Below are 17,037 nucleotides of genomic sequence, written 5' to 3'. Positions count from 1 at the left end.
TAGTGTGGATCAAATGACATAATAATTGTAAAGAGCTTGGCACAGTGCCTGGCACACAGTACGTGCTATATAAACGTTAGTTATTATCCTCATTATTATAGTTATCATTATCATTAGCTCCTCCCAGAGGAACTAAGACTGGCCCAAGGTTACACAGGTAGTAAGTGACAAGCTGGGATGGTAACAAAGATCCTCTGATTCTGAATCTAGTCCTCTTTCTCCCATACAAAGAGGAAGGAAAGAAAGGAGCATATATTAAAGTGCCTTATCATTAAAATTTCCTCCTCTGTCAAAGGAGCTGGAGAAGGAAATGGCAAACCACTCCAGGATCTTTGCCAAGAAAACCCCAAATGGGGTCACAGAGAGTCGGACACCACCGAATGACAAAGAGTGCCTATGTGACAGCACTTTACAAATCTTCTCTCACTGTATCCTCACAGCAACCCTGGGAGGTAGGGGCTGTGATTATCCCAATTCACAGATGAGGAAACTGAGGCAAACAAAAGTTAAGTGACTTGCTCAAGGCCACATAGCTAGGAAGCGTCAGAAGCTAATTGGAACTCAGGCCTTCCTGACTTCAGGCCCAGGGCTCTATCCACTAGGCCACCTAGCTGCCTCAAGGTTCAATAGTGGTTGAGGATATGAGATTGGAATTCAGGAGAGAGATCAGGACTAAATATACAGACCTGGAAGTCATTTGCATAGAAATGAGAATAAATTCCCCAAGGCATTTTTTTCCTATTTGGTTTTCTTTATTCAGCAGTTGCAAGGTACAATTTTACAATCCCTAATTTCTATTAATTCCAGTGGAAATTCAGCAGTCATAAAAGCTGCAGATTCAAGGACCAAGGTGACTTAAGGTAGGACAGAATTTACAGTTTTCATCATTTCCATAAAAATATCTTGGGGCAGAATTTATTACAACTAATTCCCTTATATCAGCTGGTTGCCAGAAGAATTTTCCATGACCAGAGCTTCAGGATTCTCTAGGTTAAAGCCTTGTACTAGGCTAAGGTAAGATTTTTTTTCAGTTTATACTAACCAGTTTTCTCATTTTTCATTCCACCCTGTGCACTGATCACTCTGTAATATAGTTCTCTGGTTATTCTTCTCTCCCTGGATCCCTTGATTGTAAGCATCTTGAGGGCAGGGACATCTTGCTTATGTGTGCCTCTCATAGCCACTAGAACATGGCATTCTGCACATGGTGGTCATCTGACGCTGTCTACCAAATTGAGTGGAATTGACCCAATAAGTCAGGGGAGAGCCGGTCATAACAATAATAATAGCAAATGTTTATACAGCATCTACTGTGTGCCAGGCACTGAGATAAGCAGGTTACAATCATTATCTCGTCTGATCCTCACAACGATCCTGGGAGGTAGGGGCTATTACATCTTCATTTTACAGAAGGAGAAACTGAGGTAAACAGGGTTAAGTGACTTGCCTAAGGCCACACAGCTACTAAGTGTCCGAGGCTGCATCTGAACTTCCTAACTCTGGGCCCAGCTCTCTAGTTCCTAATAGATGTTCCTAGTAGATAATAGAACTGGAGATCTTTGATTCCTTATCTAGTCTTCATCACACCATTATTAGTGTCTCTTTCTGAAGGACCCAGATGTGTCCCTCACCAGGGCCAGTCGTCTCAGGACAGGAACTGAAGCGGCAGAAATACCACTTACCTGTCTTGGCTCTTCTCCATGACTCGACTCACGGTGGGGGATTCTGTTATTCGGGCTTGTACCCTCTGCTGGCCTGAAAGAAGAGACACTTCATGCTCTGAATCCTGTCCCTTGCCGGCTGACTCATCCTGTCTCTCACCACCTGGCAGATTCTCTTCTGACCTCTGACCTTCCTCCTGGTCAAGCAAATCGATAAGGCCATTTATGGCATCTGAATCCACTGTGTCGTCCTCCACGAGCTCCAGAGAGCCCAGCTGGTCAGGGCCCTGGGGGTCTTCCAGGAGTGGCCCCGGCAGCCTCCAGTCTCCTGTGGCATCAGAGTCCTCTGCCTTGCTACACTCCAGAGAGGAGTCTTCAGCGGTGACCAGGGAAGGTGTGAGGCCTGAGGACCACACCTGCATGTCCGACATTTCCATCAGGGCATCGTGCTCCGTGGGGGCCATGGGGATGGCGTCAATGATGGCCACCTCGTTCCAATATTGATCTACACGCAAGGGAGAGGGCAGCGTGTAGTGCAGGGAGGCCGGGGAGAGCAGCTCATCCTGCAGCGAGGCATAACCTGGATGGGCAGACAGAGGGGGACAGGCTCCAGAAGCGATTTTTTTCACATTCACACTTACTCAAGCACACATCTGTACTCCTACAGACACACACAGAGACGCAAATACAGACAGACAGAGAGACAGACACAGACACACACACACACACCTGGGATAAGGGAGGAACCTCTCTAAGAATAAATCCTCTCTCTCTCTCTGTCTCCCTCTCCAGATCAAACCAGGTTGACAAAAAGCAGATGCTATTCACAGCTGTTTCCATCCTTCACACAGACACCAGGCTAATCTTCCTTGTGCACAGAACCTGTATATCAGCCTTCTGATAAAAACTCTTCAGGGGGTGGCTGCTCACTGAATAAAGTCCAAACTCCTTAGCCTGGCATTTGAGGCCCTCTATGATCTGGTGCTGCCTTTGCTTTTTAATCTTTTTTCCTAATGCTCCTCTCTTCTCATGTCAAACTGAACCACTCCCAGCACTCCTCGGCACTGTCATATTTCTAAGTCTTTGCTCATGATACTTTTCCTGTACCTCAGAGGCCCTCCATTCCAACTTCATCTGTTGAAATCCTATCCATCTTCTCTCTCTCTCTCTCTCTCTCTCTCTCTCTCTCTCTCTCTCTCTCTCTCTCTCTCTCTCTCTCTCGGCGAGGCAATCAGGGTCAAGAAGTGTCTGAGGCCGGATTTGAACTCAGGTCTTTCTGACTCCAGGGCTGGTGCTGTATTCATTGCACCACCTAGCTGCCCCTCTATCTATCCTTTCAATCCTAACTCAGATACCTCCTCTAGGAAGGTTTCCCTTATCTCCTCTCAGTAATGATCTCTCCTCACCTCATACCTCATGCAGCATTCTGCACCTCTCTGATGTAATAATATAATGCTCTCATGGATGTTTTATTTTATTATTATTTGTATGTGGGTTCTATCCCTCCACCAGATTGTGAGCTCCTTGAGGCAGAGACCATGTTTCATTTAATCTCTGTATCTTCCCTACCACCTAGGGGAAGGGAAGCAGTATTTCTAAAGTGCCTACTATGTCCCAAACACTATGATAAGTGCTTTACAATTATTATCTCATTTGATGCTCACAACAAATATTTTATTTTATTATCTTTTACAAATATTATACCATAATGATAATAATAATAAAATAGCTAACATCTATATATACACTATGTGCCAGGCACTGTGCTAAGCCTTTTGTAAACATCTCATTTGATTCTCACAATGCTGGGAGATAGGGGCTATTATCCCCCATTTTACAGTTAAGGAAACTAAGGCAAACAGAGATTAAGTGACTTGCCCAGGGTCACACAGCTAGTAAGTGTCTGAGGTCGGATTTGAACTCAGGTCTTCCTGACTCTGGATCCAGCACCATCTAGTTGTCTCTAGGTGCTATGCGCACAACAGGTACTAAAAAGGTCATGATATGTAGGACTGAAGGGAACACTGGAGCTCTTTTAGACCAAATAGTCCTTTTGCAGAAGAGTATGCAGAAGCTCTCAAGGTAAGGTTACTTGCCTAAAGTTATATGGATAAGAAGCCAAGCCGGGATTTGAGTCTAGACCCTCTAACTCAGAAATCCTTCCACCTTTTCAATTAATGTTTGTGGGATAGAATAGAATGAAATCCTCTATTACCGAGCCCTGAAAACCAGATGGGGAAATATTGTTCCCAAGGGAATGTGCTATAGTAATTCAGACACCTCTGTAGTTGTGCTTTCTAATCAGTTGGAAGCCTTGGTTCTCACGAACAGGGCCAAAATTCATTCATTTATTCAACAAACATTTACTATGTACCTACCATGTACTATGTCCTGAAGAGATACAGATTAGCTGCAGAGAGATACAGATTAGCTAACGTAGAGTTCCTGCGCTTAAGGCGTTTATTATCTAGTAGGAGATAAAACAATATCTATATGTGTATGTATATATCTATATATATGAAATAAATATCCAGTATTACATGTCAAGAACATTAGAGAATTGCTGAAATGCTATGTGTCGGCTGAAGGAGAAAGTCATGTTGGGGAGATCTTACTCTGTCCTTACTGGGAGCCTTGGGTACTGTTGGGAGTACTTGGATACCACTTTAAAGGGGAGATCAACCTTCAAAGAGGTTGCTTTGGAAATTCTGTAACCAAACCCCCTTAGATGTGGTCCAATAGGGATATGCATCTTTATCTCCAAAGCTGCTCTTGTGAACAGTGTTATATCAAAGGATTATGGATTTCATTCTGGAGGGAACTTGGAGCTCATCTAGACCTGCCCCTTTATTTTACAGATGAGGAAACGAAGGTCCAGAGAATTAACTTGCCTATGGTCACACAAGTGGGAAGTAGCAGAGTCAGGATTCAAACTCAGGTCCAGGCCATTTGACCTTCTCCAGTCCTATGGTTCTTTCCTATTCCTCACGAGCTTTCAAAAATCACTTTCAGAAACTCGGTGATCAAAACCAACTGTTGTTTTGCAAGATACTGGCTTTATTTTACTGACTTCCCTCCTAGTCCTAGGTCAGGCAGTCCACGATTGTTGTGATAAGAACTTTGGAGTTTCGTGATGTGTATTATAGCTCTCAGTTTGTGTTGGGATCACCTATAGCCCTAGTAGGGGAAGCCTCAAAGGGAAGGTTTTCCATTTGGGTCAAGAGACATTGTTGCAGTGGATAGCATAGAGTCTTCTAAGATCAGATCCCCAAAGAGATCCACTACTCCAAAACCTTGGGCCAAGTCAAGCTCATTTCCTAAAGAAAAATAAGATAGCTGGGGGGACCAAGCAGTGCTACACTTCTCTTCCACCCCAGTGCGGTTCTGCCAGTTCTGCCTGTCCCTGTTAGAATGGAAACTCCTTGAGGGGAGGGACTGATTTGCTTCTTTTTGTATCCCCAGTGCCTAGCACAGTGCCTGACACATGGCAAATTCTTATGACTTCTCTGTTATCTCTAGTTCTTTTTTTTTTTAACCCATGGATACCTATCTATTTTTTATATCGACCTGTTTTTAGCCTATGGATATCTTTTTTAAAACTATAGATATCTACCTATCATTTATCTATCTTTTTTTTAACTTATGGATATCTATCTAATCTCTATCTATCTTTTATGTATGGATACCTATCTATTCTTTATCCATTTTTAACCCATGGATATCTTTTTTTTAAACTATGGATATCTATCTATACTTTATCTATCCATCTGTGTATCTATCTATCTTTTTGATATCTATTCTCTATCTTTTTTACCTATGGATACCTATCCTCTATCTATCTATCTATCTATCTATCTATCTATCTATCTATCTATCTATCTATCTATCTATCTATCTATCTATCTATCTATCCATCTATCCATCCAGTTAGGGCAGTGTTCTTCAACTCCACCCCCAGTGTCCCCCCTTCCCTCTCTCCCTCCTGACAAGGCCCTAAACCATTTAATCGAGTCCCAAGCTCCCAAAGATAAGGCTAGATTGGTACTAGCTAATTCTGGCAGCCCCTAAATCTAAGGGATTATACGGACCATCCCGTTGTTTTTTTTTTAATCTTTAAATGTGACTGTCACTTTATTTGCATATCCCTCTATGATTGGCTAAAACAAGAGCTGTTGCCAGGTTATTGATTGCCCATTGGTGACCCCCGTATTTCAACAATGACAGTGAAACCCAAGTAAATGGATGCCAAGCGTAAGTATATGTATGCCTTTGTATTGTGTGCAAGTGTCATATACAAATTTAATATGCACATACAATGGATTGCTCAGTAGGTATTTTGAGCACATATATGTAAATGTGAGTATGGGGTCTAAAAGCATGGTGCATAATGTATGCTTGCAGTATGTGTGTCATATGCATATAAAGTGATATGCATGTATGCACAATGTAAAAATATATGTGTGGTATTTATGGTATGTATTTGTATGTGTCCGCATGTATGATTATATATGTGTGTGTATGTATGGTGTTTATTTGGGCATATACACATGTAGTGTGCATGTATATAATACAGGAGTAGGGACCCTGGAAATGAACATCCCTCCTCCTGTCCTTGCCCCTGAACACTCATGCTCATTTCCACTTCCAGATTTTTATGCAGTCCCCTTTCCTTTCCTCATTTTTCTAAATCTCATCCATCCTCCAAGGCTTGGCTTGATTAAGATGCCTCCTCCAGGAAGCCTCATAGGATTCAGAGTTAGAAAGAACCTTAGAAACCAACTAGTTAAAACCTGTCATTTAGAGACCAGGAAACTGAGGACCAGACAAGTTATACTTGCTCAAGGTCACCCCTGCAGTGTGGCAGAACTGGCATTTAAACCTGAGCATTCTGACCTTGGATTCTGTGCTCTGTTTATTACATTACTCTGTCCTTGAAGATTTCTCATCTCTTAATTCTCACAGCACTTGTCCAAATCACAGAATTTGGAGTTCGATCTTAGACTACATGACATATAACTGACTGACTGATACTGTGTACTATATTCTCAAGTTAGCAATTTTGTGCATGTTGGTCTTATCCCTTCAATAGCACTCTGAGCTCCTTGAGGTCAGGGATCATGTTTTATCTGCACCTCCCACAGTGTCTAGCACAGAGCTGGCCATATAAGTTGGAACTAGGAGCAACAAGTAAGAGTTTCAGAGGGCTGTATTATGGGGTAAGTCCTCAATTAAGGGTGGTCTTCTAGAAGAGGCTGGATGATTATTAGGGATCATAGAGTACTGGAAGGGACCTTAGAAACCATCGAGACTAACTCCCTCATGTTTTACAGAGGAGGAAACTGAGGTGTACAGCAATGAAATGACTTGGCCAGGGTCACATAGCTAGTGTGTGAGGCAGGATTTGAATTCAGGTCTTCCTGACTCTAAATCCAATGCTCTATCCACTATGCCATGTTGCCCCTCTACTAAATTATAGAGGACACTCCTGATTGAGTCTGGGTTGGACTAGACGATTGTTGAAGACCCATCCTACTCTGAGTCTCTATGCTTCTATAAATTGATATTTGGTCAGAATGATTGGCAGGTCAGGGGAGTTCACCTCTTTGGCTTGGGAACCTCTGGGAGGGCAGAAGCAAGGAGAAACGTGTGGAGATGGTTATTTGACAAAGGTTCCTACCTTTACAATGTAGCTGATTTACATTTTATTTTTCTCCACTCACCCAGCTGCTCCTTCCTTCCTACAAACATTTCCTATCATTAAAAAGCCTTCACTTGATCAGTCCCTCCCCGCTAGCCTAACGCAGGCCCTCATCACTTCACACCTAGACTACTGTAATAGGCTTCTGCTTGGTCGCCCTGCCTGGAGTCTCTCTCCTCTCCAATCCACTTTCCACTCACCTGCCAAAGTGATTTTCCTAACATGGCAGGGCTGACCACATCAGAGCCCTACTCAATAAACTCTAGTGGCTCTCCATCGCCTTCAGGATCAAATATAGAATGCTCTTGTCATTTAAAGACCTTCCTACCTTTCTGACCTCCTTACCTTTCACTCCCTGCACTCTGTCATCCAGTACTGCTGGTCTCCTCCCTGTTCTTTTCACAAGATTCTCCATCTCCCAGTTCCATGTCTTTCCATTGGCTGTCCCCGTGCCTGGAATGCTCTCCCTCCTTACCTCCTGGCTTCCTTCGAGACTCAGATGAAATCTGCCTTAGGCAGGACATCCTTCCCAGTATCCCCACTCCCTACTGCTAGTGCCATTATCTTCCATATACACTTCATTATACCATGCATGTACACAGTTACCTGTATGTTGTCTTCCCTATTAGACTGTGAGCTCCTGGAGGGAAAGGACCTTGTTTTTGCCTTTCTTGGTATCCCTAGCACTTGGCACAACACCTGGCACATAGTAGGTACTTAATAAATGCTCATTAGGCTGAATGACACGTAAACAACCTGTCTTGAAAACCCTCCACTGTCATGAAAGCAAAGGAATGAGTCTACCAAAGTACCAAAATAGAAAATAGAACTAATACATGTTTATATTGTTTATTTGCCCATACATCTATGTTTGTGAAGTCAGTCTTGTTTTTATTTGGCAGGGCGGGGATGGTAGAGAAAGGGCTAAATCTTTGGAATTATTAGCATTTTTTTCTTTGTTTTCTTTGAAAGGTTATATATGAAACCCTCGATATCTACAGATGGCCCCAAGGCCTCTGGTTTAAATTGTGCCCTTGGTATTTTTTTCTTTTGTTAATTAAAAAAATGATGTGCATTTGGAAAGGAAGCAAACTGTCTTTTTGCTTAATATCCCCTTTCTCCCTCACATCCTATTGTGAATGGTAAAAAGAGTCTATGTGGGGAGGAAGCCTGAGAGCCCTTCTTAGCTACCTAGGGTCTTTTAAGAGTCTCTTAGACTGCCAAAGGAAGACAGGACTGACTCGCCATCCTCATCTAGCACCACTCACTCTCCAGCCCAGGTTCATGTTCAAGGCTTAGACACAGATTAGAGAGGCAGCCTGGCAAAGGCTCAGAGGGAACAGATGCAAAGATTGCAGTTATCAATTAAAGAGGGCAGGCCTGGCAGCAGCACAAAGAACCACATGGTGATTCTCATGTGGTTCCAAGGGCAAGCTTCCCTTTGGAAACTACGAAGGCCTCAAGATGAAGAGGCTGGTAGAGACTGCTCAGTTCCAGCTCTTCTCCTCCTCCCCCACTCCCAATCAGGCTTGGGATCCTTCCCATTAACTAGGAGGAGACCCAGATATGGAGGATGCCTGCCTGAAGAGAAGAAAGGACAGGGAAAACACATAGGTTACTGGTGGTAGTTGTTTTTTAATATGGTTCTGATTGGGCAGTAAGGTCAAGGTCTCAGAACAATGAGTGGCAGCCAGGGAGGGAAGAGGGCAGCTGGGTATTCATGTGGGAGCCTGTAGAGAGATGAGTCTGGCTTTGGAGGGAGACGCTGGTGAGGGACTGGACTAGGTTCACATGTGGTTGGTGCCCAGTGCTCATAGGTTACCAGGGACTTCGGGGGTCCCATGCTCAGATCTCTTAGAAACTGTGGGGACCAAACATGAGTTCAATCAGCTGTTTGTTTTTGTTTTCCTATTCTGGCTTAAAAAGGGATAGCAACACTAAGATGGGGAGCTGGATGGTATGAGCTGTTCTTTGTTGAATAACAGTCCTGGCCCCCCTAGACACCTTCCTGCTTCCTAGCTCATCTCTGAATCTGAGGAAAGCATGAATGACCCTCTGCTTCATCAGCCCCTCTCTGTTGGTCTGTAGTGCAGAGTTCAATATTAGATTCAATACTGTCTTATGCACTTCTTTAACTGGATTTTGTGTGCGTGTGTACACATATGTGTACATGTGTGTATTTCCCCAACATTATTGTGAAATTCCTCAAGGGAGGGGAACCTGCCTTATGTTTCTTCTGTATCTCTATAGAACAAAGACCAACCCTGGGCACATAGTAGGGGCCCAATAAATCACTGGTCAACTTGAATCAATTGGAAAGCTTAAATGCAGTAGGAACATTTTAAAAGCCAGCATGATTGCCAGGCCAGCTGGTAGGAAGGTAGAGGTGTTTGCCAACGAGATTAACTTGGATTTTCCAAAATTTCCAGGACTCATTTCTGAGCTTCTGCCTCAAATCACAATTTTCTCATTACAAGTGAGCTGAAGCGATTTAAATGCCTCCTAAGGTCTTAGGGGTCTCTGTAGTGTTCAAGACAGATTCTCCATGGAAAGGGGCTTGTAGGACCATAGAAACTTAGCCCTCTTTAAGAGCTTGAGCCATAGGACACCTACACCCACACCTACACCCACACACACACACACACACACACACACACACACACACACACCCACACACACACCCACACACACCCACACCCACCCACACACACACACACTGCCAGGCACTCAACCATGAGACAGGGTGTTGGGAGGAGGGGAGAGGGTTAGGAGGTCTTCATGACATGCATCTTGTGGAGGCTGGTGGTGGTTCAGGTACACTTGGCTGAGGTGGAGACAGTGGAGACAGGCAGTGCAAAAGGATGAGCAAACTAGAGGTCAAGATGAGGTCAGAGGCAGAAGAGAAAGGTGACAGGAAGTGATCGACATAGGATGTGGCCTGCATCTGGCGGCACTAGATGGCATGTTTCAGGATACACAGAACACAGAAGAGAGAAAAGTGTGAGGGGCTCAGCATGCAGAGCCTCCAGCTAGCTGGCTTGAGGCCAGGCAGGCCTCCCTGGGGGCAGGGGGCCACAGCTGTTCCAACAGCATTCCCTTCTTTGGGGGTGCCCAGTTCCCGATCCCTGCTCCCCAGCGACTTCATCCCCACGGATTGAAGGCATGGTGTAGATGCATACCTCATGCCTCCGTGTACCATTTACACACCTGCAGCCCCTGGAAGATTGTTACAATCAGGTATTGGGGAAAATAAATGCCAAGTCAGGCTTCCTAGGGGAGGATCTTAGATCGCGGGATTGAGAGTTGGAAGAGACCTTTAAAAACCACATGGTCCAACATCCTCATTTTACAGGTGATCTGTTCAAGGTCAGGTAGTTGTGTTGGCACTGGAATTTGACCTTGAGTATTCTACTACCCCAGGCTGTTCCATCTTTTTTTTTTTTTAAAGAATTAAAAGGCATGAATGTCAATCCAGAGGCTGTGACTTTGTGTAAGATCCAGAGTTAGTTAATTATAGAATAACAGATTTGGAGCTGGAAGGGACCTTAGAGGTCATCTAATCAACCCCCTTAGTTTTCAGATGAGGAAACTGAGGCCCAGAGAGGTTACATGAAATTGTCCAAGGTCATATAGGTTGTAAGTAATGGAGCCAGGATGTGAACCCAGGTGTTCTGACTCTCAAACCAGTATTCTTTCCATTGTACCATGTACTGGCTGAAGAGGGATAGAATCAGCTGCACCAAGATGACATCGGGACTGGTGTCCTTATTCAATTCCCCTTAGTTAAGGGACGAGGACAAGAGTTGAGTTCAAGCCCAACATATCCCCCTCCCAATCTATTTCTATTGGCTCCTCCTTTTTCAAGGACAAGGTAAGACCTTTCAGCTGCCTGGAAAAATCCCTTGCATCCTCCATCAACAGGAGGAGCAAGTAGGAGACAGAGTCAGTGTCTTCCTCTGGCTCCCTTTCCTTAGGCCAGGTTATTGGAGGGTCCATGGCATGCGGAACCACATTAGAATGAGAGGAGGTGAGAGAAATGGGGGTTAGAAAACGGAAGGAGGAAGAGCTAAGAGAGAGAGAGAAAGAGAGAGATTTGACTTTGGAAAAATAAGTGAAGGTCTTGATCTCACAGAGGCAGTCACAAAAGGAAGGGATTAAAATTTGGCATCCACAACCAGTCAGGCAGCCTTTGCTAAAGAGACAATGCTCCAAAGCCCTTCCCTAGGGAGAATTTAAAATCATTCAATGTTAGGGCTGGAAGGACCTTGAAAAATCATCTAATCCAAAGCCCTGATTTTACAAAGAGATCAACTGGGACCTAAGAGAACTGAATAGCCCCATGGTCATGTGTACCCCTCATAATGACAGAATAGGGACCAGAAGCCAGGTCCAGTCCAAAGTGCTCTGTCTGGGTGCACTGGCCTTCATAGAAAGGGCTTAAAGCCTTCAGGTGGCCTCTCTCTCCTTCAGCCCTGCTCTTGCCCAGGCCTCCCCCTATGCCAGGTCTCATACTAGAGGAGGTAACGAAGTCTTTCTTTTACAATACAGCTGGTTTCCAAGGAACTGGGACTTCCCACAGTAGACCCTTATGGGCAGGGTCCAGGTTTTGTGGCCAGCAGAACTCACCATTCATCTGGGACGGTGATAAAGAGTAGTCGCGGTCTGGATACCTCCTGTCTGGTTTCAGGCTTCTACTCTGCCGGCCAGAACCTTCTAACATGTTCACAATCTCACTCCGGTCAATGTTCCTCAAAGCCGTGTAAAGATTTTCCACTGCCAGAAGAGAAGAAAAGAATCAGACATTACGTGAAAGAATGCTCATTGGGAAACACACCTATATTTAGGCTAGCAAGGGAGACTGTTGGAGGTTTGACAATCATTCTGGGGGTGTTTGTATAGGGTGTGGGGAGGCATGGAAAAAGAAGAGATGGATTATTTTCTCAGAGAGTAGAAACACCCCCTGTCAGAATCTGGAACAACTTTCTCTCTAGAGAGTAGCTTTTCACACTTTGGCAGATTACAACCCCTCCCACCCCCCCAACAACTGCTGCATAGCAGTCTCTGGAAGAAGTGGGTAGATTTCATAGAACAGCTTCTCAGTGACTAACAGGCAAAATCCAAGAAAATGAGAAGATTCCTTTTGAAATCTCTTCCCCAGGAAGCTGAGAGGAGATGGCAAGCATGAATGACCACATGCTCCATCCTGGGTTTTTAAGGATGAATGTGTAGAGTTGGCTAAGGGCAAAGAGATCTCTTAATGACTTAGAATATGTGAGCAGACAACTCTCTCCCTGTGATTAAGGAGTACCTATCTGGTCCCTGGCTGTTCTTGTAAGAGTGAAGCTAAATTTCAAAGAGCTCAAACTCCAGTCATTTATGAGTCTTGCACTCACTGAATATTTTGGTGTATTTTAAATATTATTAAGAAAGAGAGATTCTGGGACCAAGATTCTCCAATCCCTTGGCAGGTTTCCCTAGCAACCTGATACAAATTATATTGCCCTAATCACTGGGCAAAAGATTCTGGTACCACTCTACCTTCCTTACTTCCCCACAGGTCAAGTGACATCACACCCCTGATCAAAACTTTTCAGTGACTCCCTTTTGCTTACCAAGTAAAGTCATCTTAGCATTCAAGGCCCTCCACAGTCTTGGCATTCAAGGCCACCCAATCTCTGGGAAGCCTTATATCACTACTGTCTTTCCTTCTGTGTATACCAATATACACTTTATAATTCCTTCCCTTTTGTGCCTTGGCCCATTACATTCCTTCTGCTTAGAATACCCTCCTTTCCCTCCTAGGCCGATTGAATTCCTACCCCTCCTTTAAATCTCAATGCCTATGACAGCTCCTTCGTCTTCATCTTTTTTGATCTCTCTGGTTGGTAATGACAGCACTTTTTGCCTATTTCTAATGCACTCATCGCACATTATTTTGTATTCTAGTTATCTGAGTGTCACATCACCCTAGAGTGGATGCTTCATGAGGGCATCATCATGTTTTCTCTAACTTAGTATCTAACATAGAGTTCACTTAAAGTAATGTTTGTTGAGTCTTAATGAAGTTAAGATGTGTGGATGTGTTTAATTTCCTGAAAGACTTAACATCACAGAGCATTTATGGCAAGAACAACCCAAATGCAGGGTAAAGATAATTTCAGCTTCCAAAACCTGGGGTAACCTTTGGAAAAGGAAGGCTTCCTTAGCTCAAGGATACTGACTCTTGGCATTTTTGCCTTCCCGGATGACCCAGAGGTTCAATAGGGCTGAGCTCTGCTCCAACAAGGAGTTGGGGTTCTCCACACGTATCCTGTTGATGTCCTCCACGCCAAACTGCAACTCGCGAGCCAGTTCTGCAAAAGAAGTCCCCGAATCATGTGAGCAGAGCAAGAGGCTCCCACCAGCCCATGGGGCAGCCCACCATCGCCAGGAGGTCAAAGAAGAGGTCTCCCTTTGGATCACATGATCTGAGATCTAGACCTGGAAGAGGCCTTGGTGATCGTCTTCACTGAGTTATATGTATGTAACATATAAAATATACATACAAAATATAGATGTATGTATAAATAAAAGATATGATATGTAATATAATGTATATGTGCATAACAGGGCTGTCCAACCTTAGGTTTTTACTGAAACAATAGACAATATATTTTGATTTGCCATTCTAGTGAGAGCTCTGCAGTAGCTCAGCTTCATTTACTAAAGCATTTGTGTAAATTTCTACGCTTGTACGCGGGCCACATAAATCACCTGTGGGCCACATTTAGGACAGCCCTGGTGTATAATTATATAGTATATGCAATGTGTAATATACTCTATGTACATGTAATATATGTATATATGCATGAGTATAATATACAATATATGATACCGTAATATAAAACATGCAATATATGTATATGTGTATATTATAGGCTACACATAATACATGTAAATATGATACGCTGTATATGTGTGTATAGCACACTGTATATGTAATATGTATATACTATAGAATATGATAGATTATATTTGTATAATATGCTATGTATGTAATGTATTATGTATATATAATATTCTATACATGAAATAAATGATATACCATATGTACATAATAGACTACATTGTGCATGTGATATAGAATACATGTACATATTTGTGTAATATGCTATATGTATTTGTAATATATTATCTATCTATAGATCTACACCTGTGATTTCACTGGTGTAGGGAACTCCCAGAGAGGAAAATCCCTTTACCAATGCCAAACAGTAGCTACCCTGCAATTTAGAGAGTCTTAGAGAGTTGCCCAGGGCGTGGAGAGATTAGGTGACTTGCCCAAGGTCACACAGCCAACATGTCAGAGACAGGACTTGAACAAAGGTCTTCCCAAATCTGAGACCATCTCTCTTCCACTTTACCATTCTGCCTTTCTCTAAAAAAACATGTACACGTGTAAGCAACATACTCTAGACACATGTATTATACAACATACACAACATACATGTATCATACAACGCACAAAATAAATATATACAATGTAATAGATACATACACAATGCACATATATATCACACGTTACATATATGTGTATTATAATTGTGTACTCTTTTTACCTAAGATCACATAGACTGTAGCAGAGCTCGACTAGAACCTGGCCCCCTTAACTCTCAGACCTGTGACCTTTGCACCAGGCCGTACTGCCTCTCACTCATCTTACCACACAGAATCTATTATCACCAAAAAAAAAATACCCAAAACAAAACCAACAAACAAACCAAAACCAAAGTCTAACAAACAACCCCCCAAACCAACCAACCTATAAACACTTAGATAATGCTCAATATTTCTGTATTTACATTTCCTCAGGGGAAAGATTTTATTGGCATTTAAAATGAAAATGTAAAGGTAGCAACTCTATTTTTATTTCTGGTTCTTATAAGTGCTTTGGTTTTCTTTTTTTTTTGGCCAGGGCAATTGGGGTTAAGTGACTTGCCCAAGGTCACACAGCTAGTATATGTGTCAAGTGTCTGAGGTCTAATTTGAACTCAGGTCCTCCTGACTCCAGGGCCAGTGCTCTACTCACTGTGCCACTTAGCTGCCCCTCTTATGAGTGCTTTGAAAGGGAGAAGAGCATTAAAGATTCATTTCAAGGATGAGGAAGCTGGGAGAATAGAGAAGGAAACATAGTGAGAGAGAAAATGAGATAAAGAAGGGGGAGAGAATAAGAAAAAAAAGAAAAAACAGAGATAAAATAAGAAAAAGAACATGAGAGTTAATGAGAACAAGGAAGAAATAAAAGAAGAAAGGACAGTGGCTAATGGAAGGGGAAAGAATAAGAAACAGAGAAAACACACAAGACAGCAATTGAGATAAAAGAGCAAGAGTTAGAGAGAATGAGAGAGAAAAGAAGGAGAGAGAAGAAAGGAAACGGGGAGATAGAATTAGAGGGGAAAAGAGGGAGACAGAAATAAATGACAGATAAAGAGTACAAAGGGGAGAGAAACAGGTAAGGAGGGAGGGAGGGGAGATGGGGCATAGAAAGGGAGAGAGGGAGGGAGGGGAGAGATTCAGAGAGAGAGAGAGAGAGAGAGAGAGAGAGAGGCAGTGGCCAAAAAAAGATTTAAAGGATAGACAACTTCTGAGTTTCCAGGCCACCGTAGTGGCCAGGGTACCAAGCTTCAGTCAGAGGTCCTAACTCTGCTATTAGCTAAAAGTGTGACCTTTGGAGAGCCATAATACATCTATGGGCTTCACTTTCTTGTCCCTCCTTGTCCCTCCCAGCTCAAAGGTCCCATGATGACAGTCACAAAGACAATGGAACTACCACTCTCTCTCCTTTGTATTCTTGTCATTTATTTCTCTCTATTTTCCCCACTAGGCAACTAGGTGGCACAGAGGATAGATTGCTATGGCACCTGGAGTCAGGAAGACTCATATTCTTGAGTTCAAATCTGGCCTTAGATACTTCCTAGCTGTGTGACCATGGCCAAGTCATTTAACCCTGTTTGCCTCAGTTTTCTCATCTGTAAAACGAACTGGAGAAGGAAATGACAAACCACTCCAGTGTCTTTGCCAAGAAAACCTCAAGTGGGGTCAACAAAGAGTGAGACATAATTGAAAAACGACTGACCAACAACAAACTTTGCCTGTCTGATTTTATCTCCCCGCTTCCTTTCTTGCCCTTCTTCCCTTTGCACTCCCCCCCCCCACAAAGGGGTGCCATAAGGGCCACTCAGGCAGTAGTTACGACAATGTTTGCAGCATACCATATGACTCACCAGCTTAAGAGGAACTGGTTGCAAAACGCAGTACAGGAAGCCTGAAATGGGGCTAGTTCCTTTCTCCGACTTACCTGCCCAGCTGAGGCCGAGGTGCTCTGATATAATAGCCATTTTCATATCTGCCCTGTCTGTCCCACTGAGAGAACCTGGAGAGAAAGCACGAGACTTCATTTGGTCACGGTCACTGTCGAGCGTAGGTGGGCTATGTTAGAATGGTGACCAGGTGATGGCTGGCTGGCACAGTGCTAGGCACAGGGGCAGAAGCTTAATCAATAGATTAGTCAAGCCAGGAAGTGCCAGGTTCAAATCAAACTAAAATGGTGCATGGCTACAGAGGTAGCAGCTTGCATGAGTCTCCATTACGGGTCAAAGAAATAATCTAATTAGCAGCCATTCTGGAATGCTGGGGGCA

General features: G+C 43.4%; 1 protein-coding gene across 1 annotated transcript in view; it reads right to left on the bottom strand.

The window, feature by feature from the left end:
- The window catches only part of ANK1 (ankyrin 1), an 86,985-nt gene that overhangs the window by 7,769 nt on the left and 62,179 nt on the right, over positions 1 to 17,037 (bottom strand). Inside the window, exons 33-35 of the mRNA XM_036749994.1 lie at positions 13,581 to 13,712; positions 11,986 to 12,132; positions 1,683 to 2,241 (exon numbers count right to left, since the gene is read on the bottom strand). Coding sequence (XP_036605889.1) covers positions 1,683 to 2,241; positions 11,986 to 12,132; positions 13,581 to 13,712 — 838 coding nt within the window. The remainder of the gene's footprint in view (positions 1 to 1,682; positions 2,242 to 11,985; positions 12,133 to 13,580; positions 13,713 to 17,037) is intronic.

Source organism: Trichosurus vulpecula, chromosome 3 (assembly GCF_011100635.1).
Source record: "Trichosurus vulpecula isolate mTriVul1 chromosome 3, mTriVul1.pri, whole genome shotgun sequence".
NCBI lineage: Eukaryota > Metazoa > Chordata > Mammalia > Diprotodontia > Phalangeridae > Trichosurus > Trichosurus vulpecula.
The sequence above is the reverse complement of the archived record's forward strand: the minus strand, read 5'-3'. Positions and strand labels throughout refer to the sequence as shown.